The 24,336-nt window shown below is 43.1% G+C and overlaps 1 protein-coding gene across 1 annotated transcript in view; it reads left to right on the top strand.

Moving 5' to 3' along the window:
* The window catches only part of csmd2 (CUB and Sushi multiple domains 2), a 201,255-nt gene that overhangs the window by 159,646 nt on the left and 17,273 nt on the right, over window positions 1–24,336 (top strand). Inside the window, exons 43-57 of the mRNA XM_076075332.1 lie at window positions 963–1,151; window positions 4,126–4,303; window positions 5,535–5,680; window positions 5,780–5,860; window positions 6,526–6,639; window positions 12,927–13,115; window positions 13,829–13,975; window positions 16,228–16,416; window positions 17,537–17,722; window positions 17,892–18,086; window positions 18,353–18,526; window positions 18,646–18,819; window positions 19,880–20,053; window positions 23,102–23,290; window positions 23,557–23,730. Coding sequence (XP_075931447.1) covers window positions 963–1,151; window positions 4,126–4,303; window positions 5,535–5,680; window positions 5,780–5,860; window positions 6,526–6,639; window positions 12,927–13,115; window positions 13,829–13,975; window positions 16,228–16,416; window positions 17,537–17,722; window positions 17,892–18,086; window positions 18,353–18,526; window positions 18,646–18,819; window positions 19,880–20,053; window positions 23,102–23,290; window positions 23,557–23,730 — 2,499 coding nt within the window. The remainder of the gene's footprint in view (window positions 1–962; window positions 1,152–4,125; window positions 4,304–5,534; window positions 5,681–5,779; window positions 5,861–6,525; window positions 6,640–12,926; window positions 13,116–13,828; window positions 13,976–16,227; window positions 16,417–17,536; window positions 17,723–17,891; window positions 18,087–18,352; window positions 18,527–18,645; window positions 18,820–19,879; window positions 20,054–23,101; window positions 23,291–23,556; window positions 23,731–24,336) is intronic.

Genomic DNA, 24,336 nt, shown 5'->3' with positions numbered 1-24,336 from the left:
TCACAGAATACAACATAAAGTCTGAGATGAATTATGTTTAGAAACAGCGTCAGTGTTAGCGTAATTTCAGTGTGAAGTGTATGCATGTAAAGCCGTAACATTACTGAATCGGCTCTTGAACTGACTGTCAGACTAATCAGCCCACGGACCCAGTAAATTCCCCAGAATCTATAAATGTCTCTATACACAACTGTTGATCACTTAAAAGATTTCCTCAGCATGTACCAATAAAAGGCTTCACTGCATATCTGTATGGCAGCAAGGAATATATTGCCCATGTCTGCAAATGCAACAAGCACACAAAGTTTTTATTTTTTTTCAACAACCGAGCCAGCAATCGAAAAGGTGTCATTGTGCATTTACATAATTATGTACATTAGCATATAAATCAAGCATTATATTTGCAAATACCCCCCTTTTTGCAGTATTTGCATGAGTTATCTCCTACAAAGGGAAGCTACGATCCATAGAAATCAATTTATTTAGTCATATTTATATCCTGGCTCTTCAAGGCTCACTGCCTGCTTTGCTTTTCTTTCCGAGAGGAAGAAAACAAATAAAAAAAAAAAAGAAGGAATTATTTACCCACACTACTTCTGATGACTGCATCATACTCCTCCAGCACAAGTCAAACCTGCCCCTGGCATTTTCTCACTCCTGTCTGAGAAGGAAGAGTGGGAAGAGAAGTGTGTGGGAGGTTGAGCAAAAGGAGGAACAGAACAGGATCAGAAAGCAGAGCATATTGAGGCATATTCGTAAAGGTGTGAATTGATTACAAGCTTCAGGCAGTCACAGACAATGAGCATATGGGACCCTCTACCTAGTATTTTGTTATAACAGCATGTTTTAATTGTGTCTTAATGCTATGTGAGTGTTTACAATGAGTCTGATTAACAGCATCTATTCAGGAAAAATGTTTACTGATTCAAATAGACTGATGTACATGATGTTCTCTCCCTCAGCTTATGAGCTACAGGAGTGCCTCGATCCAGAGCCTTTCCGTTATGGAGTGGTGGTGGGTGCTGGCTACAATGTGGGCCAGTCTATTTCCTTCGAGTGTCTGCCTGGGTATCAGCTAATGGGACATGCCATCCTAACCTGTGAGCACGGCACCACGCGCAATTGGGATCACCCTTTCCCTCGCTGCGAAGGTAGGGGTTGTGAGATTTGTCATATTAATATCCAAACACTACGTCATATTAACACGTTGAGTAGTCCGACCACTAAGTAGTCTTCCAAACAAGTGGCCCAACTACACTGCAAGTAAGAACATGACTTCCTGTTTAGAACGTAGTGAGCTATTGAGCATCATTAGTGTGAAGTGGGGCTATGGAGATAATGATTATCTATTATGAATAATGCAATTATAGTGAATTATTATCCACTATTAATGAAGCAAAGTATTCTTCAATGAGAATCAATACTGTGCTAAAGATGACTGGAGGCAAACAAAGGAGGAATAACAGAGGGCCTGAATTGAAAAGAAAAGTAATGGGTGCTCTTTCTTTTGCCTCGTCCTTCACCCACATTCTCACGTTCTGGCTGTCGATTGAATAATCATTCAATAAGGCTGGCAAAATTACACAGGGAGGTGATGGCCGTGACACTGGAACTCTGAATGGGCGAGCAGGGAGATAAATGCAAGTGAGATGGGGAGCAACAGAGGGAAAATGAAGAGGGAACAGGAGGAAGTGTATTCTTCCATAGCAATTTTCTTTTTTATAGGCATCTTCAATATTCACATGACGTTTAAAGCTGAAAAATGATTATCCAAGAAAATGATACCTGTGTGTGAGGGATGTAAAAGGACGCGAAGGACTAGGCCCACATACATACGCTTGTGTGATTATTTACTTAATATTTGACTTTACCCCAAAATATCCCAAATAGCCCATGAACTAAGGAGTAGTAATCCCACATTATTCATTATGCATCAACATCGATGCAAGTCTGCAATTCTAATCCAATTGGCCTCCACTTTTTGTCTACTTCAGCAAATATCTCCGATCCTCCTGCCAGGTTTTTCTGCATCATCTTAATCGGGAAAATGCTCATCTTATTATACTTTACTTATATAATACTCTACTTATTATAAGTCATCCAAGGTGACTTTTTTTGATATAAATACCGACATGCACGTTCTCGAGACAGAAGATCTTCAGTGTTAAAGCGCTGCCTCTGGTGGTCACTCATAGAATCGTAGTTACATCGTTAACTCTCAATCCGATGCATATGCGATAGTAGGAAAAGTTTGGTCGGTTGGTAACCAGTTTACCCATTTACTGGAAGATAGTCATTTAGGACAGCAAATTGACAAGATAATATTTAGCTTATCTCCTCTCAGCTCACATGCATAGCTGTTATTACATGGCAGCAAACCATGCTGTTACATCTGTATTTGACCCAGTACAGCCTGCTCTTCACACTCACTGTCACTGCAGTATTTGCACAGATTTTCTCTGAGAGGGATGAGAGACATTGATTTTTGTTACTTGGCCTCCACTCACATACTCGTCTTGGCATTATCATAATACAATGTTCTTACTATAAAGTGATATCACTGTACCCTTCCTTTTTTGGGCTGTTTCTATTTCTCTCTACACCTTCGCTCATCTCTTCCATACATTATTTGAATTATTCTTATCATTGACCAAAGCAAGTTTTAAATTAAACTGATAAAGAGAGAGTTTTTACGAGAATGAATCATCGTAATTTTCCCACATGCAGCTATCATCACAACATAAGCTTTACTGTTTTCCACCCCAGGCACCTGTTTAAAGCCTTGACACATTTTTTCCACACGTCCATATCTTTCTTTTGAACCATTGTTTTTTTCAGAAATACTTTCACACAAAACGTGGATATTACACGGCAAAAAAGGGATGTAATTGTTTTTCAGAACAAAGGCGATTTTTTTTTCCAGGGCTTTTGTACAGCGAATAAAGGCATCACATATGTGAAGCAGGATGAGTTGCGCCTATATTTATTACGTGGATGTTCTGTAGCCCGAGCCAGGAAAGCAAACTTTATTACTCCATTCAACCATGACAAAGGCAGCTCAGACCAGATCCACTTCTTCTGTTATCATCTTTCACAATAAAAGCCATCGACATATTCGCAGGTTTATGTAGCTTGCCTGTTGATGGCGTCAGCCATATGAACAACTCCATAGTGTTCAAGGTTTATTTAACAGGTGAGCCAGCAACACAGGGGTCACAGGGCTAAAGCAGACGGCTATATAACATGAACACACACATAACCTGACACGGAAACAGAAGGATACAACATGCAATCTCTGCATTGGGAAAGATCATATGCCCATAGCCGTCGACGGGTGTGCCGTTAAGCTAAATACTCGTCTGGGTTGCTTAAGATGCCTGCACTTCTGCGATTACCACTCCTTCCTGATTTCTCATGCTTCGCCACAGTGAACATGGGGTTTCTCCAAGGGCACCAGCGGGAATGTTAAGCGTAATCGTTAAGTTGGTTAGAGCCTCCTGAGTTCCTGAGGAATGTTTGAAATATAGTTACAATTTCTATGCATGCAGATTGGATGCTGGGTGCAGGGTAGTTTGTGTGTGTGTGTGTGAGAGTGAGTGTTACTGTATTTGTCAGGCTGTGCAGGGTATTTTCTTTACCTCAGGATGTCAGCCATGTGTGGACTTGTGGGGTTCTATAGTGTCGTCAGCTCTGACATAAACATGCTGTTTTAACCTTTCCTGTCACTCAAACTCATACACAGATATCCACTTCTCATACACTAACTGTATACACACAACCTCAAAAGCCCAGTCCACACCAACCCCTCGCCTCATATCCACACTCTCTCTGTTCACCCCAGTGGGAAAGGGTTGAGGCCTTATCTGAGCAAAACACTCCATCCAAGTCCCCACTTGCTAACAGGCTTTAACGGCTAATCTTTAGCTCAGACAAGCCCCTGGGCACTAGACGAAGAGTAAAGGAGAGGGGGGGGGGGGGGGGGGGGACACTGAGAAGCGAAGCAGAAGAAGCAGGGGATGAAAAATCCCCTTTTTCAACCGATTGCGGCTGAATTATGGATGTGTCCTGTTGTATTCTTGGCCCGCTGATATATATATACTCTGCCTCCCTTTCTCCCTTCCTCAGTGCCTTGCGGTGGGAACATCACATCGGACAATGGGACCATCTTCTCCCCGGGTTACCCAGAGGAGTACCCTAGCTCAGCTGACTGCTCCTGGCTGATCACTGTGGCTCACGGCTTCGGCATCAAAATCAACTTCACTCTTCTTCAGGTTCATGGGCCACACGATTTTATCACTGTCTGGTAAGAAATGACTGCTGCCAGGGGCTACAGATATGTTTATACTACATTTTATGACATACTGTAATATACTTTGAAATGTTGGTTTTTGTGTTAGAACAGGTATGTGGTAGGTGTGTGTCTATTTGCCTGACCGAGTATCAAGGGGGTAAAGCTTCCTTTCATCATCTCCATAATGCGCGGCTGGGCCTGCCATATGTGCGACCAACGACAGGATTTTGCATGCATGGCGGTTGCCAGTCCCAGTTGATCCCCTCTCCCTGAGACAAGCTCCAAAGGTCCCAGCTCTCAGTGAGACCGGAGATCTGACTGCCAGTCAACCTGGCAACTTGACGACCACATGAGAAGTCCACATGGCGTGGGGTGACATCTATGTGTAATGCCTTGGGCTGCTTCTAGAAATTTGTGTGAAGATTTTTTTTCAGTGCATGGGGAGTTTATGTCAGTAGGTATACATGGCTAAAGTGAGCTAAAATGTCCACTTTTAGCGTATTGTTGATCTTCTGTAAATGGCCCCCACTGTCCTGATCTTTCCCAACAAGCTCATGCAGAGCCAAAATGGGGACTATCATGTTCCCCAGTTTCCAGTTACTACCGCTGTGTATCTATCCACTGAACTACTGAGCCAAGGAAATGGACCCCGTAATGGCGGCTTGGCCAGAGGGCTGTCAGGCAGCAGTCCCTAGCCAGCCGTTTCCAGAGCTGCTTGTAATCTCCCATGCCCAGTCTGACAGCCAAAGACAGATGGTTTTTAAGCTGAATGGTTGTGGCAGGAATCTGGGAGCTGGCTTAATCGGCCATGCCCACGCCAGGGGACTGCCAAGGCTGGGCTGCAGCTTCCAGAGACACTCCCATTGGATGGCAGTTAGCAGGAACAGCGCAATCCAGACCTGTCATTTCACGCTCATCTGTAATTCTTACCTTTTTTCAACATAATCACACAGAGCAGCCCAGAGTAATTGCCTCGGGTATGACGAAGTGAGCGCAGCTTGGTTATACTCTGCTGCTGGAAGCTGCTTGACAATAATATGGCATGCGGCTTTGTTTGGTTTTTCTCACAGATATGCGTTACAGAGACTCAAGGTACTTTATGGTTCTAGACCGTGTGAGCATTTGAGCAGAGGCTGCTGACAGAATATCCTCATCGTTAATTATCATCACTTTACTCCAGTGAATTGCTCCAGTTGAAGTTTGAGTTGACCTGTGACCTTTTTCTTTTCTTCTTTTCTTTTAGGGATGGTCCACAGGAGACAGCCAGGAAACTGGGAGTGTTCACTGATGGAGAGCCGAATGACCCGCCCAGTAGCACATCCAATCAGGTGCTGATACGTTTCCGCAGCAACACAGATAAGGGTGGACTATTCCGCATCAACTATCAAGGTATGTAAATTACTCTCCTGCCACGATCATTACTTCCACTAGACATCTTTGCACGTTCTGTGTTTGACTCCTTTCATGTCTTTGATACTCTCAATAAAGCCTACAGACTGCAGTTCTGCCTGCCTCCCCCCATCATTCCTAACGCAGAGATCCTGATGGCAAGCAAAGAGTTTAAAATCGGTAGGTGTGGAAACGCTGTCACTAAAAGGCATATTCATCCACATGCAGCCACCCACAATCACTGCTATCTAGGCACTCCTGACTTTTTTGTATTGGATGTCGATCCCGTCGTGACTTTATAATAGTTATTCACACTGTCAGTTCACATTTTGACTATGATAGGTTACACTCCCCCAGGTTTACTGACTCCTATACTGACTACATATCCCATAAGGCAATTGAACTGAATGCAGACTCAACCCGAACAACAAAACCCGGAGGATTTTGAGGCAGCATTCTAAATGAATAATTATGACAAAATAATCAGAAAGCCAGAGGGACATGAGAGGGTGCTCTCATTCTCCCCTGTAGAAGACAATGGAGATTAATTCTCCTTATCTGTTTATTTGCATACCTCTTTGCCGCATTATTATTCAAAGACACAAAGGAAGCAACACTGACATAGTGTTTCATCTATAGGATCCCCAGTGAGGATTTATTATGGTACGTTTTTTTCACTGTTAACTTTTGCTTTTACTGAGACACACAATGGATCATGATTACTTCTGTATTGTGACTAAGGAGCCCTGGTTGGTGTATGAAGAGATGTTAGCCTGGATTCTTGCCACCATCTCTGACCCCTCATTAACTGTACCTCTCCCTCCCCCCCATATCTCTCTGTTCAGGGGACATAGTGCGCTACCGATGTCTTCCAGGCTACCAGTTAAGTGGAAACAGCATCATGACCTGCCGGTTGGGGACACACTTGGAGTTCGAGGGGCCTCCACCCTCATGTGATGGTAAGTGAATGCACTGGGCTTGAAAACTCTTTTTCAGTAAGGCCATATATACACTCACACGGTTGGCCACCGAGCAACTTCACTTGAACGGTTGGTTAAAGGTGGAGTCAGCGATTCTGGACGGAGATTGTTCATATTTGAACTCAACACCCCAAAGAATAACCCCCTCCGGATTTACCATACTGCTTGCTCTCACTGCCTTCCCCTTTATACATCCATGGCCACTGCTTCTTTAAGGGCCTTGCTCGAGAGCACCTTGGGGGAGGGATGGAGAGGCAAGCACCGCTCTTTCACTGTCCCTGCCAATATTTATCCCGCAGGTCCAAGGATCACACCTACGACCTTGCACTCAGGAGTTCTCCTTTTTCACATCTTGATAACGCTTTCCCTCTTAGCTGCATTTAGTGTGTTTTTCTCATCCTGCTCCTTTTCTTTTAACTCCCTATAATTCTATGGACTATAAAAATACTGTGAAAGGGTTCAGAAATGTCTTTGTGTTTAGTTATATGTAGGCCTCTTTGATACGTGACTGAATGCTGATGATTACTGCAGTTTGTTGTCCACTTGCTGGTGCAATACAGTGTGTCTTTATGTATGCATTATCTCCAAAAAAATGTATATCAGCTGATCAAATAGCAGCAAACACAGAGGACACTATACTCATATAAGCGAGGATCTCTAAAAGTCCAAATCACACCAGCAGTGCAATGCACCAGCGTAGAAACAATAGGTGCAGCTGGTAAATGATGTGCTGTACATGCATTCTTTAGCTACATTTTCTCTATACCACATATAAAGACACTTCATATTGACTACATGACAAGTCATTGTGTTACACAAATGTATCCCAACACAATTGAAACACTCTCTTCCTCTGCCAAGGCATCCTCTGTGAGTTTACTTTCAGCAGGGCTAGCCATGATCATTTCACTCTAATCATAGACTCATGGACTAGTTTGAGTTTTGCCTTTATTTCTGGCTCCCGTGGGTACACTTTCTGCCTGCAGTCATGGAGCCGCAGCTGCATATCAGTTTGGTAGCACTTTCCATCTCTGTGGATGATACTTGGCTCCCATGAGGCTGAGGGTGGCTGTTGTGGTGCCCTCTACATGCTGAGATATTGTCCTCCCAGAGGAATCAATGAGCGCAGTGTTCCCAGCACACCGTATCATCATAGCACTGTATGTTGTGTGCAATACTTTAGCTCTGGGCAAGAGACTGGGTGGAGAGAGGGGTCCCTCTTGTTTTTTCTCAGCCACATAATATCATAAAAGCATATATCCTTCATTCTATCACTTTCTTTAAAATAAAAAAATGTTTTTTATCCTCTGTCATTGTCCTTGTTTGTGGCTCACTCTGTTTTGTGGGTTAAGTGGTGGACATGGGAGAGTAAGTGGAGTTTGATAAATGCAACTAATTTGGAGTGCTAAATAGGAAAAATATGCAAATGCTCTCAGCATGAGGTGAAAAGGGAAGAAGAGTTGGTAAAAGAAAGAGGGCAATGAAAGGGGAAGATTTTGCGCTGATTTTAAAGACGTGGAACCCAGGATACAGAGGTGCAAGTGAGGAAAATAGCGAGTAAGAAAAATCCTTTGTGAGTGCATTTCTTTTTTCGTCGATGAAGTTCTGCCTTTTTCCAGCTAACTTTTCACTGCACTCGCAGACATCTGCAGCCGTGACTATGTGCTTACTGTATGTTCTTGTTTTACGTGGCCCGTTCATTTTTCACCCTATGCTGAGAGACACTTATACTCGGGGACCAACAGTTCCACCATATTCAGTCTTCGTGCAAGCTGTCACGTTGCCTGCATAGACAGACCCGGTTGATGGAGAGGAGAGCCACAGATAGCAGAAGCTGAGGCAGTGCAGGGTAGAGTGAGAGGAAGTTGAGAGCAGGGAAGAAAGTAAGAAGATTGGTTGGGGAGAGAAGAGCGTAGGGTAGGAAGAGAACAGTTGAGATTACTCTGAATAAGCAGAATTCTGAAGGAAAACAAATTAAATCTGTCTGGAAAAATAGAGGAGAGACTGCTAAATGAGCAGAGAGGGATGGCGAGTAAGTGAGAGTAGGACAGGAGTTAAAAAGCGAGGTGAGACACAGAGTGACTTAGTTGGAGGGCAGCAAAGAGACGAAGTGCACAGCTCATTGAAATGCAGAGGACATGCCGGCTGCAGCTGCACCTATCAAATCACCACTTCTAGCTCTGACAAGCCCCCCCCCCCCGTGCGCACGTCTCGCTGCCCCCACCCCACAACACACATACACTTTCAAATTGCACAAATCACACACTCGTATACTGTATAAACATACACACTGGTCTAGCATGTGTCTGGGTTCCACAGCAGTGGATGTTGTCATTGTGAAGCCAGAGAGCAGCACTGGAGCCCACAGGCGGTTCTGCAGTGTTGCTTGCCCCTCAGCGCCAGTATCCTCTCTCATCCTCTGCATTCCCTTCCGTCTGCACTCCCTCCTCCCTCACTCGCCACTTCTCTCCTCTGATTCACTAGCGTCAGACTTCTGTTCTTATATAACACATTATGCCCTTTATTCTCTGTTCTTTTACTTATTTTGTAATCTGTGAGGCTGGTTCAAATCAGAACACAGTGCAAGGTATTTACACATGTTTACCCGCAGGTGTCGATCAATACCCAGATCTGCCTTCTTTCTTTCTCCCAACACTGACAAACAGGCCAATAGATAAAAGTCACCACTCTTGTTTTTTTTTCATTATTTAATCCAGAGAATTATTGTCGGTCAAGATGACAAATGGGTTTAGCCTGTCTTGTGTTTCCTGCCATTGGAGCAACCAGTTGATTTGTGCATTATTTGATTTCCCTGCTGTTTGATTAAACTGGGTTGCATTGGACCCTCAGCCCTTAACTACATTTGCGCTCTGCGACCACGGGGAGTTCCAGCATCACACACACACACACACACACACACACACACACACACACACACACACACAGTGCAACCGCATCAGTACAAAGTGTTGCTTGAATTCCTTATTGAAACACAATGAGCTCTGATGATCCCAAATCCCTGTGTTTATCCCCCAGACAGATGTCTGGTTAAAACCTGCATAATCACTCATCACATTAGATTCACAGCTAGCTCGCTTTCTTCATCCCACTCGGTCCCTTCGCCTCCCTCGCCTCGCCTTTTGTTCCGCAGATTATTTTTTTGCCCTAGCCCCCTTCTTTTAGTCCTACAGAATGGATTACAGCTGCCCCTTTTTTTTCCCACATTGTCATTGTCATCCCTGACTTCCCAGAGTTGTTAGGGCCTGATCCACGCTAATGCTTATGTTGTGGCCCATCCCCTTCAATCAGCTTGTTATTGCTCTTCAGCTTATGCTAATTAAATACCAACATGAGTAAAGACATCTCAACAGCACCGCAGCACTTCAAGCTTGATGTATTGCGGATTTATGCGCGTCCACACTTTCATACTGGAGTGCACAAATGTTCAAGTATGGATGCAGATGCACATCTGTGCTTGTCTGCACGGAAGCCTCCCCACGACATTTTTTTATTGGGGGGCTGTTGCATACTATGAACAATTTATACACAGACAGAAGGGATGCCTCACAGATTGCTGTTCCTGCTACCGGCGTATTCCATTCCTTGTCTCATTAAAGTGAAATTTCATTTTGAGCCCTATCAATGTTGATCTCACCTTTTGTGTTGCTGCCTTTTTCCAGCTGTCAGATGTGTCCCCTAATACCCTTTTGTTTACAACCACACAGAGTAATGCTTCATTTCAAAGATAGCTATAGATAAGAGCCCCTGACTGTCTCTCTCCATCAGCTCCAAGACAAGCTGAAGGCAGTTTTGAAGACACGTTGGAGCTTTCTGAAAGGTCACTGACAACACACATCTCATCCTCGGAGAATTGATTGTTTAAAGAACTTCACTCTTAGATTGTATATGCTACTTCCCGGCACAATCGGTTTCACTATCAATGATGGATTCAAGCTTTTTTTACTCACGTCCACTGAAGTGCTTGATGTTGTAAATGATTTCAGAGACTTGGTGAACTGTCTTTCTGGAATTTGGGATGAAAGTAGATTACTTCTCCTTCTGCTTTCAAAGTTAGATGCTCAGAGAACTTTATAGATTTCTGACTACATTATACAACATGATGGCACTATTATTGCAGTGTGTACCGTTGTACATGAAGGAATTGTATTGGCTGAGATGTTGCTCTCAAACGGCAATTTTACTCTCATACCAATTTGCAAAATGTCCCTTTATTGTTTTGATAACAGCTACTTTAGCTTAATTTAAATCGAATCACTATATGTTGCTGAGAAACACCCCGGTGGTGGAGGGGTTTGATCCCAGTTGAAGACCTTCGTTGCATGTCATTCCCCATCTTTCTCTCCTCTCATTGATTGCGATACTGTTAACTATTCAATAAAGGCATAACCACTAATACAGATTCTTGACCTAAGGTAAACATCTGCAGATATATATATATATATATATATATATATATATATATATATATATATATATATATATATATATATATTTTTTTGTCCTACTACATTTTATTGGGATTTGCTGCTACTGTAATGCCAATATAATGAAAGGCAAAAAAAAGTTTGACTGGAACCTGCTTTATTTTAACATGCCTTGCCTGAGAGTGACAGCTTATCTGACATTTCCTGAGGCAATAAATCCCACCTAGTTGATGCGCCAAGCAGAATTAAAAAAAATGCTAAGGATTATTTGCAAATGCTGTTTAACCCAGGCTGTCTGCCAGAATGTTTTTCCTGGCAAATTTAATAATCTCTTCCCCTATGAACACACAGAGAGGAGGTTAGAGAGGAGGTTGAACAAGCCAAGAAACACCCACACACACACACACACGACGGTGCATTGACAGAAACACACAGCCCAACCACGTACACAAAAACAAGTTTACACATTGTCCCACAAAGGAGGCGCTGCTGGAATGTGATTCGGAGCATCCATTATTTCACTACTGTAATGAAGGACCTGCAAGTGCCAAGTGCTGTCTTACCCTGAGGCAGAACAGGCTCAAGTATTCAAATTGTGGCAAACAACAGGGGCATTTACACCCCCGGGCTAGATATTCTGCTGCACTTGGTTGATAAACACACAGACACACACACAAAATATGTCATGCAAACAACACCTGATCACGTGCACTTTGAAGTGTTTTTTAATCACATTTGCAGCATCTTGTTATGTGTTTCGTTATTTTTGCTATGGATGTAAGGAAAGCTTCTGGCTGCTGTTTAACAAGCGCAATGTATGTTTTTAGTTTTTTTTTCTGAAATGGTCTTTTGTTAATTGTAGAGCTCTTATCAAACTGCTTTCAGTGTTAAATCAGTTAATTCCATTAGATATGCCAAAGTAGGCCCTTAGGATTCTTTGCGATATATAGGAAGCAGTGACATACAATAGAAAACAGTTCATTTCTGAAGGTAGAATGTTTACTTTATGTGGGTTAATGGTATCTTATTCAGCTAGTACAACTCAGGTATACGTATATCTTTCTCTGCTGTGGAAAGAGTTAATTCACAGTCCCCTTCTTCAGCACTCATGGGGCGGTTGCATTGTGACATCGTTCCAGCATTGGCTTCCTGTCATGTTACAGTCCGTTTTTTGGGGGGTTGCACTGTGTGTGTGGACAGCTCTGGCAGATTACAGCACCACAGCAAAAACACAACAGACAGGAGCGCCATGTAACGTCTGATAATGATTGAAACCACTTGGAAATGTCAAAGGATGTCATTGAGATGTCCATTAACAATACCAATGGCAGGGGGGAAATTAGAAGAGCGGATGGATGTGGTCCGCCCAGACCTGCCACAGCAATAGGTCTTCCAGGCAGATGTGAGCATTAAGCGTTAAGTTAGCATCACATCTGTCACATACTGACAATGAGCAAAGAGGAGGGAATATGCCCGTGGCAAGTCAGTAATATTACATAACGTATAGGCCGTTTCTTGGACTGACTTAGCATGGACAGCTTTGTTTGCTGAGGCAGCAGCAGGACCAGGATGACAGTTAGCTTAGATGTGCTTTTAGTCACATTGAGTTGCCCTCCAACAACAACATGGGTCTAACCAATCCAATCTGTGCTTCAAGGTAAATTGGATTCACTAAAAACAATGAGCAACCATGATAAGTTACTTGCATTCTTGAAAAAAAAAAAAAACAGAGAGACCAGTAAACAAAAAAAAAATAAAATTGAATTTGAATTACAAGAATAATGGTTTGTTTATATCTCTGCCTTTTATTTCTCTCAACAGTGACTTGTCCCATGAATGAGGTACTGACAGCTTCCACAGGTGTCATCATGAGCCAGTCACCAGGCAACGGTTTCCCCCATTTTGAGTCCTGCTCCTGGGTGGTAAAAGTAGAACCTGGCTACAATATCACCTTCACGATAGAACAGTTCCAGACCAGCCGTCAGTTTGATGAGCTTGAGATCTTTGATGGTGAGTGAACACACGTGTACCAACATACACAGTACAGTATCATGTCATTTAGTGAGCAGCATTATGCTTATTTTGACCTTTTCTTTATCCTGTTATCCTTTTAGTCCTGTTCTGGGTGATGCCCACCACATTCCCTTGGCCAAAGACTCATTTGCACTAATATCCACAATTAAAGGCTAAAATGAGCCGGACAGATGAATTTACTGCCCCTTACAAAAGTCTCTGCATCTACTAACACAGTCTCCCTTTGATGGGGTCAGCACATCTACATCTCCCTTGCACATTTTAATCTGATCACAGGCACAGACAGCAACTCTGCCAGTCTGCCTTGAGAAAACGGGGGTCGTACACACTAGTGTTCCTACAGACGGTTGCTAACCTTGGGGTTGCCGAGCCAATTATGGAAATAAATCTTTGTTTTCCCATAATTAGGCTGAGCAACTTTTGATTTGTATCACAAGTGTAACAAAATGTGCAATACCTCAAAAGACATGATCAGGGAAAACTATATCAAAATACAGACTTTAAAAAAATCAATCCGTACCAAATGAGAATTTCTATCAATTTACATTTACAAGGAAAATGCAATTTAAATTACTGTTTCGGATTTCAAGTGTGTCTATGATGGAACACAATGCATGCTTTTGAAGACGCAGGAACAGTGGTGGTTTATATGAAAGTATTTTTTTCTCTTTTTCTCTCTCTCAACCCAGGTCCATCACGACAGAGCCCTCTTCTGATTACCCTCAGTGGTAACTACTCTAACCCCCTGAGCATCACCAGCTCCAGTAACAAAGTCTACCTGCACTGGTCCTTTGATCACACCACCAGCCACAAAGGCTTTCGCATACGCTACTCAGGTGAGTCAAGACAAGTCACACGCCAGCCTGAAGTTATAGACCTTTTTTTATATACAAACATCCATTTAGAATTGATTATCAGAAGGACATTGTTACTTCTAGACATTGTTGTGTGTTAGATCTCATCAGAGGTGCCTTTGGTTTACTATGCCAACAAGACCAGCAATGTTGCTGCCAACTGCAGCTGAAATTGCTAGGAATAAGACCCATCTCCATGACAACCTACCGGGGGCGGCAGGCATCTGCAGCACTCCTTTGCTCTGCGGCACAGGCCTGGGAATTAGTAAACGCTGTTTTTTTTTTGTATTGCTTATTATTCTTCTGTACTGTCCTGCTCCCAAGAAAGATCTGCTGGTACACGACACCTGCATATCTTGCTCTGAATTATGACTGTGTAAATATTTAAAAGGCTCCCTCCGTTCTGTATCAACACCACTCAGCCAGATTGACTAATCGTCTCTCTCTCCTCTCAGTGGAGCTCTGTCTCCCCAACCGGATGTTCTGTCGTTTCTCTGCCCTTTTTTTCCCCCCTCTTTGCCATGATGGATTTTGCCATAGCAGACTAAATGACAGACGGACTAAGTGATGGCTGAGAACTCTCAAGTTGCCGTGGTCAATATGGAGTTGCCTTCTGTACTACCTTGGTCGGGAGAAAGAAACAGATGGCACAGGCAGATTCATGTATTCGGCTGTGTGCTTCATCAATCCATCTTTTTATCTCCACGGGCCGGTCTTCCATCAACCAACTTGCAGACATCTCCTCCAGCAACCCGCCATCTTAGTTTTCTTTTCCTTCTCTCCGTCCGTAGCTTCCCTCACTGTGCCTCCATCACATCATTTAGTTCATCTTTTCCAATCTTCAATCAACCTACAATCTGCCTGACTCTGTCACTATCTTCCTCGCTATCTTCCTTATGCTCATATGTCTTTTTCTGTATCACCAACCCCCTCCCTCCCTCTTTCTCCTCCTCTCGATTATCTATTCCAATCCAGTCACCTGCCGATGTAGATCTTATTCCTCTGAGCTGCAGGGCTGATTGCAGTGAGACAAGCTGTATACTATAATAGGCAGAGAGAGGAGGGAAGGAGCGAGGAACGCAGAGAGAGGGGCAAATGAGTTAGACACAGATAGAAGTGAAGAATTGAACTCAAGGGTGGCTCGGAAGCCGCCAGTCACAGTGACTGACAGGAGGAGGCCTTGCCAAGGAAAATGGATTAGCTCAGGTGGTGTTTTAAATATGATTGCCTTTAAGCAGTGGGTTTGTGGGTGTTCTATTCCTTACCTTTGTGAGGGCATAATTGAGATTTTATCCTTTGATGATTGTGAAGTGTTTCAAACTTGAATGCTATACTTGACAAGATGTCCAAAGTTTGAAGGGCACTAACTGTGTATCATCTAACATCTCGTAAATGCTGAATAAATATGACAACGCTGACATGGCTTTAAGTTTTTACACTGTAAAGGAGTTTTGTCTGATTGCATAGCGCTAAATATTCCCGCTGACTTTAAAGAGAGGCCATTTTCATTATTTTCATAGTGTGTAATGTGGTCATAGTGATCAAGGGTAATAATGGATAATACGTTCTTTTGTGTCCATGGTCCACATCTATTTTAATCTCTCCCCACAATGAGCACAATTTTCTGAGTCTCATAGCCATGTTCTGTTGCATCATATATATATATCTCTTCAATATTTTTTATATGTTTTCACAATGTGTGTTCTTGTTTAGGACTGTTTGTTTAGGACTGTTTGTGTGTATTGATGTCATGTTATTGTGAGATCTGCAAAATGCAATTTATGGGATCTGTTGCTGGCATTTGGGATGATACTCCACATGATTATTGCAGCCACCAATTTAGTCTACAAACAAAAACAGATACTTTGTTCCTGTTATTATGTATCTATCACTTTTATGATCCTGCTCTGCTGCCGCTGACAAACTCCTGTTTTGCTTTGCAGAACATTAGTTTCCTTTAATCAATTTTTCTTCACTCTGCAGTCTGCGGTTTTTGCCTTAAAGAGATTGCATTGTAGCGCTTATATTAATACATCCTCCTTTACCACGTCAGGCATGGAAGAAGGATGCAAAAGAGATCGGGGGCTCTGTGCCATTGAAGGCGCATTAATCCTTCTCCACCTCAATAAAAACTTGCATCATCTTGCATCATTTTTGGGATTTTATGCCTGTTGCACTCAATTTTATCGGTATGCATATTTATATCTTTACCTTTTTCTTTTCTTTTTTCATAGTGGCCTACTGTAGCCCTCACAACAACCCTGTAAATGGCACAGTGCACAGTCTTACAGGCACTAAACTGGGCAGCACCCTGCGTTTCAGCTGTGACCTGGGCTTCCGGCTTATTGGTCAGAGCAGCGCAACATGCACTCGGACTGCACAGGGGATCTACCAGTGGAATGCACCGGTGCCACTTTGCCAAGGTAAGGGCCCAATCATAGCAGCAGGTCACGAGTAAGGAAGAGAAGGTTGGAAGTTGTTAAGAAAAACAGATTAGATAGACTAGATTATTTTTTATAAATATAAATTAGACAGATATAAAAAAAACAGCTGGGCCGGATAATTTCATATTGATAATACAAATCAAGCTGTCCAGGAATTTTGCTTTTCGTCAATATCATTATCATTGTGACTGAGTTCATTCAGCATTTAGTCCCACTTCTCAAAAGTAGTGAAGTAGACCTGAAAACAAGATTTTAACAGTCGTTGCCTAAGTGGCGTGCTGAGCTAAAGAACATTTTTTTTGTTGCAAATGTATTTTGTAGGTTCAGTCGTTCGGATTTAAGTTGATTGAAATAAAACATCACTGGATCCGTTTGCTTTGGATCAAAAGTATGATTTCAGCTGACAGTGCGCCATCACCAACAGCCCCTCAGCCTCAGGCATGCTTCAAGGAAGCTCACTTCACCATCCCTCAGATTCACTCTGAAGATAACTTTGACTCAGATTAATGATATTTAGTTTACCTGAATTAAATTGTTTTATATGTCTGATAGTCACAGTTATCTGCAGTTATCTGTCACTGTGCTATTATTACTTTATTATATTTTATTTTTACTAGATTTTAGAAAACTGTGATGCTGTTAAACCATCTTTATTGATTCCTAATTTTAGTAAATTCTCCATTTATTTGTGTTCAGATTTTCCTTTATATGCCATCACAAAACCATCAAATCTAAAAGCTCTACTTCCAGAGTCTAGTTTCCAACCAGAGTTATTATTAGTATCAACTGAAGAGAAAACGGAGCAGGAGGGCTGCCATTCAATGCCTGGTCAAGTCTGTACCAGGTGTAATCTCCACATGAATTGCATGAGCTCTCTCTAGACCTGGTTGTTTACTATTTTGCAGATGGCAGCCTGAGCTAATGTTTACTGCACATCATTGCCGGCTCTGGGAGTGTATTTGTTCAGGAAGCCTATTGTGAGCTAGACACTCTGCATGCAAAGATGGTTATTAAAATACACTTTGCTAAATGTGATTTCATTCTACCAACCACATTTTTTTTATCTTACCTTTCCACCACACCCCTCGTTCCCTTCTAGTCACGTCGTGTGGAATGCCAGTGCCTCCGGTCAATGGCAGTATTGGGGGGCAGGACTTCTCTTTAGGAGCCAGGGCCACGTACCAGTGTAATCCCGGATTTCGGATCGCAGGGCCTGTCACCACCTCAGTGATCTGTCAGGAATCTGGGAGTTGGAGCCCCATTGAGGCCCCTCCCAGATGTGTTCGTGAGTATTTATCTTACTGTCAGTTTATTTCTTTGCAGTATTATCAATTGAACAAACTCTTAAAACTTGGCCATATTTAAGTTTTCCCAAATATTCCCGACAGTTAACTGGTACCAAGCACATATAAATGTGTAATTTAATAATGTTTGTTTATCCTCTGACCTTCCAGCGGTGACCTGCCCTGACATAGGCCACTCTGCTGTGGAACATGGGAGATGGAGGCTGATCTATGGTACTCAGAACCAATATGACACTATAATGATGATCATATGTGACCCTGGATATTACTACAGGGGTCAAAGGGTCATTCGCTGCCAGGCCAACAGCACCTGGAACTACCCAGATCCACGGCCAGTCTGCGAGAGTAAGTGTATACTGCACATCCCATGGTCTAATTTTCCCAGTTTCTTGAGTTCAGTCCCTCAAAAGTAATTTACCAAGCATAAATATAAATATAATCCAAATGTATTTTATTCCACTGTGATAATTAAACAGGCGCTAATCTTCCAACCAAAACGAAATGACTGAAAGCCAATCAAAACCATTTTCCAAACAAAACAAATTAGTATTCTTGTTGATTGTATTTTGAACCTATGGGATTGTAACACATGATATTGTTTCTTCATTCAGTCATCTCCTGCGGGGACCTTGGGACTCCACCAAATGGCAACAAGATTGGAACACTGACTGTCTATGGAGCCACTGCCATTTTCTCCTGCAACACAGGATATACCTTGGTTGGCTCTCGGGTACGAGAGTGTATGTCCAATGGGCTTTGGAGTGGAACACAGGTCCAATGTCTAGGTGAGAATCCTCATTACCCAAAAATGAGTACAACTTCATAAAGTCTTGAAATTTGCTTCAAATTTCTTTAGAAACACTTATGTCTGACCGTTACTCTTTTCTTCTTCACTCATCCATAGCTGGCCATTGTGGCTCCCCGGAGCCCATCGTGAATGGACAGATAAATGGAGAGAATTATAACTATCGAGGCAGCGTTGTGTACCAGTGTAACCCAGGATTTCGTCTCATTGGGGTGTCGGTGCGAATCTGTGAACAGGATCACCGCTGGTCAGGACGTACTCCTGTCTGTGTCCGTAAGTGCCAACAGAACACAGTGACTTGAGTAAAGCTATGAGTGGTATAGTGTATAGTTAAAGGCTTAGATTAGCAGAGGAGGGCTTAAGTCTAATATTTCATACGAGGAACACTGCTAAGATAGCTATATAAGAAAAACAAAATCACAACACAACAAAGTTTCCAACTCTTGGCTTAATTGTGCTTATCAATAACTTTGTAATGACTGCAGACATTTATAAGCTAGGGATGCTCTTACCAGGTCCATACAGACAACCAAAATACACTCTAAAAGCCGCCATTATTCCAAAATGATACACTGTACTCCTCCATAGAACAACTCAATTGACACGATTATTTTAATAGAGGCCCGTGGCAAAAATAGGGACATGCTGTCAGTGCAGCTGCAGCGGGGCCTGTGGCTTCAGAGTTCATTACTTTTACATTAATTTACATTAAAGGGGGAATTCACAAGGAATGGATTGCGGCTGCTGATAGCAGCATGAATTGCGCATCACTTGCAACCGCTATCTGCCCCCTCTCAAGGTCCAATTCACAAAAGATAGAAACTGTCACAAGGCATAACAAAACAAATTTGTATATGGTTTTGAGCTGACCCCTTATGCACTTAAATTAGGCTACCATCAACTTCCCAAAGATGAATAGCATTAACTGCGTGTGGATATTAGCGCTGATCATTGTGAATTTAACTGTTTTTGAAATGAGGTTTATTTAAAGCCAAATTAATGCACATTAAATAATTTAAATATGTGCATATTACAGGACCACCAAGAAGCTATTTGCTTGGCAGAGCAGTTAGCCATGCATTTCACCAGTGGCAGGTTCTTTAAGAATTACAGGTTTCTTGTTGTCTTTTTATGTGCAGGTTTAGCATCCGCAAAAGCCGGAGGATTGTGAATTCGACCCTCAGTGTTGTGTCCGTATAGTTTTATTGTTGTGACATTAGCTTTTCTAATCCAGGCCCTCCATGTTCATTTATCTGATATCAAACCTTTAGATTTCATTAAACTGCATAGCAAATGTGTAACCATGATTTTCTTTCTGCTTGGACTCTCACAGCCATCACGTGTGGTCATCCTGGTAACCCTACCTTCGGTATGACCCACGGAACCCAGTTCAACTTAAATGATGCTGTGCGCTTTGTCTGCAACACTGGCTATGTTCTACAGGGGGCTGTCAAATCTACCTGCCAGGCCAATGGGCAGTGGAGTAACGCCCTCCCCAAGTGTAAAAGTAAGTGTCAAACAGATGCCAAAGCTCATCAGTCAATGTATGTATGACTTTTGGAAAACCTCATATACCAATAAACGGAAGGATAAATGCAAAGAACCAGCACACATGAAATATATGCACCTGATCTTTGTAGCATAGCAACCCTCACATTGGTTTGTTTTTATATTTATCATGCCATGTGTATAATTTGAGAGCTAAATAAACCACCGTCATTGGCTTTTTTCATACCTCATGAGTGAGCACATTTTCGAAACGTGTGCTCGTTTCCACATACTTGCCTGTAGGGCTATGGTTTTGTGTTCTTATCCATCTGTGTAGGTAGGTATTAAATTACCTGTTGTAATGCGCAAGGTCATATGTTATGTGACCGTAGATGACCCCAATCATTGAGAGAGCGGAGATGAAGCGCAGAGACACCCTGAGGTAGAAAGAGTTTAAACGACCCATATTAGGGGAAATTGAAATGAAAAGCCAAAGAGAAGCCTGGATTATTTAATTACCGCGGTCTCAACCATTTGGTCCGTGGAGGTTCCGGATAATATTTACATTTGATGTTATTTCCTCTTACCCTAGCTAACCATGCAGACAACTAAAAACAATCACAGGATCCTTGAGCTTGAGTGAAAGACAGCAGCCTTATGAGACCCGCATCCTGGCTTTCGCACAGAATAAGAAGTACCCTGCTCTGCTTTGAAGCGAGGCAAGGACTTTTAATTTGGCAGTGTTTTTGCGACAAGCGATGTATCTCGGCACCCACGTCTGTCTCTAAGTCCCCACTAACTGAGGGCTTTGTGACAGGCACAGAAAGGGGGCCGCTCGCAAGGTCAGGCCCTGAACGTGACAAGGCAGTGACAGAATCAGTGACGGATTGAGTTATGAGGTTGTTTTAAATGAGAGAACTGAGTTTTTAAGACATTCATGAAGGGATGAGGAGGTTGCAAGTCTCACAGGAATCCTTCTTCACTTTGTTAAAAAAAGAGAACGGTACATTTGGCTGCTGCATACATAAGCAGATGTACGCATTAAATCTGTCCGCTGTGGTTGTGACATCATATTAGCATTGGCCTTGTTTTGATGCAGATGCCGACTCTGAGATGCATCTTATGTGAGGCTGTGTGTGTAAGGGGGGGTGTGGGTGTATGTTTTGATGGCACATTAGCCTCACTGTTTATGTGGAAACATAAGAAGCTTAGGGGGGGTTTTGTAAATCCGATTTATCACCTTTATTGCAGCATTCTAGACATTTTTGATGAGGCGCGCTCTCCTGTCTGCCATGTACTTCCTCCTCTGAGTGGAAAACTACAAATGCTGGGATGACATCCACTTCATCGCTCCTCAGCTAAGCCGAACCATCGGCTTTTCTTTTAGAGGGAGATATAGTAGTGGATAGATACAGAAGGCAGGAAAAAAGGTAAGGGTGGGGTAGGAGTCGGTCAGACAAAGTAATGATTTCCACGGTCCAGATTTTAACTACACGAGTCTATAGGTCCATCAATTATGCAGGGAGCAGGAGAGCACCACCGGCCCAGCCGGTCTTCCTAGCCCCCTCTAATTACCACCAATTTGAGTCACAGCAACAGAGCCACAACACTGCCTTCTTTGGATGACTCGTTTGTTTATTTGTCTTTCAGCGATAGAAAGCTAGAGTCACAGGACAGAAAAAAACAAACTCTGACACACCACTTACAGGGCCGCTATTTGGAAGGAGGCCAGGAGGAGGATAGGTTGACTGGGGTCTCCACTTCTGAGAGGAAAAGAGATGAATTACCTCAGCCCATCTTCCTCGTTCACTTTTATTCTTCTTTTCCTTTCATCCTTTCATCCTTTCGCTTCCCCTCTTCGTGCCCACTGGGCCACACACGAAAATGCACCTGGAGGTCAGTCGCTTTAGATGACTGTTGGATCGCTTTTGAGCCTATGATGCCCGAGCACATTTAACCAAAGCTGAATTCCAAGCTTGGAAAGTCTCGTGCTCGCCACTGCTTCAAACACACTGTATTATGCGTTAAGTTGTAAATGACGGTACCATGGGTCAGCACTCTGCTGGAAGGAATACATCATAATAGGTTTTTGGGGGGTGACGTAGCTGTGCTTGGGCCAACTTGGGAGCATAAAAATGAGCAAGCTTTTAGGCACATTAGCATACAATGGGTTCCTTTTGGCAGTGGCAAAGGCACACTCATGGGGCAAGACTGGCAAGGCAAACTGGGGCATAATGGCTGCATGGATAGGGTTTTAGAAGCAATTAGAGTTTTGGCATCATAATACATACTTAGTTGTGGTTCACAGTATAGACTAGACAGCAACTGCTACTCACTGTATTCTGACTTTGTTGTGGCATTGTAAGGTTTTGGTTTGTGTCTTGTATCTGAGGCTCTCAAGATGGATTGGTGCTGGTAGCAGTCGTAGCCTGACATTATGTCATGAATTTTAATACATTCTGCACCATCAGGGCCTCTTCCTCTCTAACTCTGTTCAGCAAACCCCCCCCCCCCTCGATGCTTTTCGCTCCACACTCATCCCTCATTCTCCCCTTCCCTAAGTCTCTCCATCTGGTGCTAAACTGACATGGTGCCTCTTCTCCTGTGAGCTCCCCATCCATCACCATCTCCGCACCACAGCGGCCAGCAGGAGACTGGCTCTAATGAAGCAAATGTTTATTTCCGGAGTCTGCCTCCTACTTCATTTGGATTGGGGTGGATGGATGGATGCTGAATGAGTGGAACTAGTAATGAGGAAAGGAATGGACAGAGAGAGTAAAAGCAAAAGAAAAAAAAACTCTGCTTCTGAAATGAGAATGCTCCCTGTGTGTGTGATTGTTACATAACTATATTAAAGTATATGGAATAATATTACAAAAAACCTAACCACATGTCTTTCTTGCCATTAACAATTGACATATAATCGTCAAAGAACATTAAGACATTAAGTAATAATTCCCTGGTTAAATATATTCTTAAATCGAGCCTCAAATGCTTACACAAGATGCATTTTTCTTTCTTGTTCCTTTACTCTCTTCCCCCCCCCCCTCTGCTTCCCTTTCTACAGTTGTGAACTGCACAGAGCCGGGTCATGTCGAGAACAGCATTAGGCAGATACTGCCCAGCGGGCCGCATCGCTACAGCTTCCAGACCACTGTGTCGTACCGCTGTAACCCGGGCTACTACCTGCTGGGCACCAGCTCCATCTCTTGTCAGGGGGACGGCACCTGGGACCGCTCCCTGCCCAAGTGCTTGTGTGAGTACCTCAGTGGTTGGTTGTTGGTGGCGCTGCATGATTTCCATATTATTTTGATTTACTGACGAAGAGGACAGTAAAACTGTGTACATTATTCAAAACAAATATCCATAAAGCAAAAAATGCGTTGTTACACTGTATGGTTTTGCTTAATCCAGGCAATCTTTTCAATATGTGGTGTATTTATCCCTTTTTCACCATTACCCTCGCAGTAGTTCCACTTGTTCATTGACTCTTTCTATCATCTCTCTGCTCTGATTGGACAGTGGTGTTGTGCGACCGCCCCAGCATGCCTCCCTACGCCCAGATCTCAGGCGACCGTCGGACAGTAGGCTCAGTCATCCGCTACAGCTGCATCGGCCAGCGTACCATCATCGGCAACACAACGCGCATGTGCCAGCTGGACGGCCAGTGGAGCGGCTCGCCACCACACTGCTCCGGTACGGGAAACTACACCCAGATTGACTGTCTGACAGTTCGGAATGATTGAACTGAAAACAGCCTAATTCTGTGATAGCTTTCAAACCTGCGCTGAAAGAACCAGCACATTCGATCTTTGATATTTGAAAGTATGTGCTGGTGTAGCCCCTTTTTCTCATCCTCTTTCTAGCTCCTTGCTTGTAATACTTGCTTTATTCAGATGTAATATCACCTCACACCGGAGTTTAAGTGTTTGGGGAGGAAGCTGTTAGCGGGCAATGAGCAAAGTAGGTGGACCAAAGATGGAACTGCCTCTCTGATCCATAGGCCCCAAGGGCAGAGAGACTGTCCTCTATAAAACTGTTTTAATCTGCTCATATTACACTGAGGAACAGGGGCGCCCACACTTCAGCTGGGTTATGAAGCACTATAAAGACATCAGCCCCCATACTCTCTCTCCCCATACAGCGATTTGCCTCAGAGCTCCTGGTATCTCTAATACACCTGAGGAAAGCCACAGGGGTGTCCGCCGATGCAAGTGTACATAGACACCGATGCAAGCACATTCACAAAGATGTGACAGGAACATACACAGACTTCGACAGTCACAGAAGCACACAAACTAG

The sequence above is a fragment of the Anarhichas minor genome, unplaced genomic scaffold, assembly GCF_050575085.1.
Source record: "Anarhichas minor isolate MPS153535 unplaced genomic scaffold, ASM5057508v1 ptg000051l, whole genome shotgun sequence".
Classification (NCBI taxonomy): Eukaryota; Metazoa; Chordata; class Actinopteri; order Perciformes; family Anarhichadidae; genus Anarhichas; species Anarhichas minor.
Note: the sequence above shows the minus strand (reverse complement) of the source record. Positions and strands in the feature narration are given on the sequence as shown.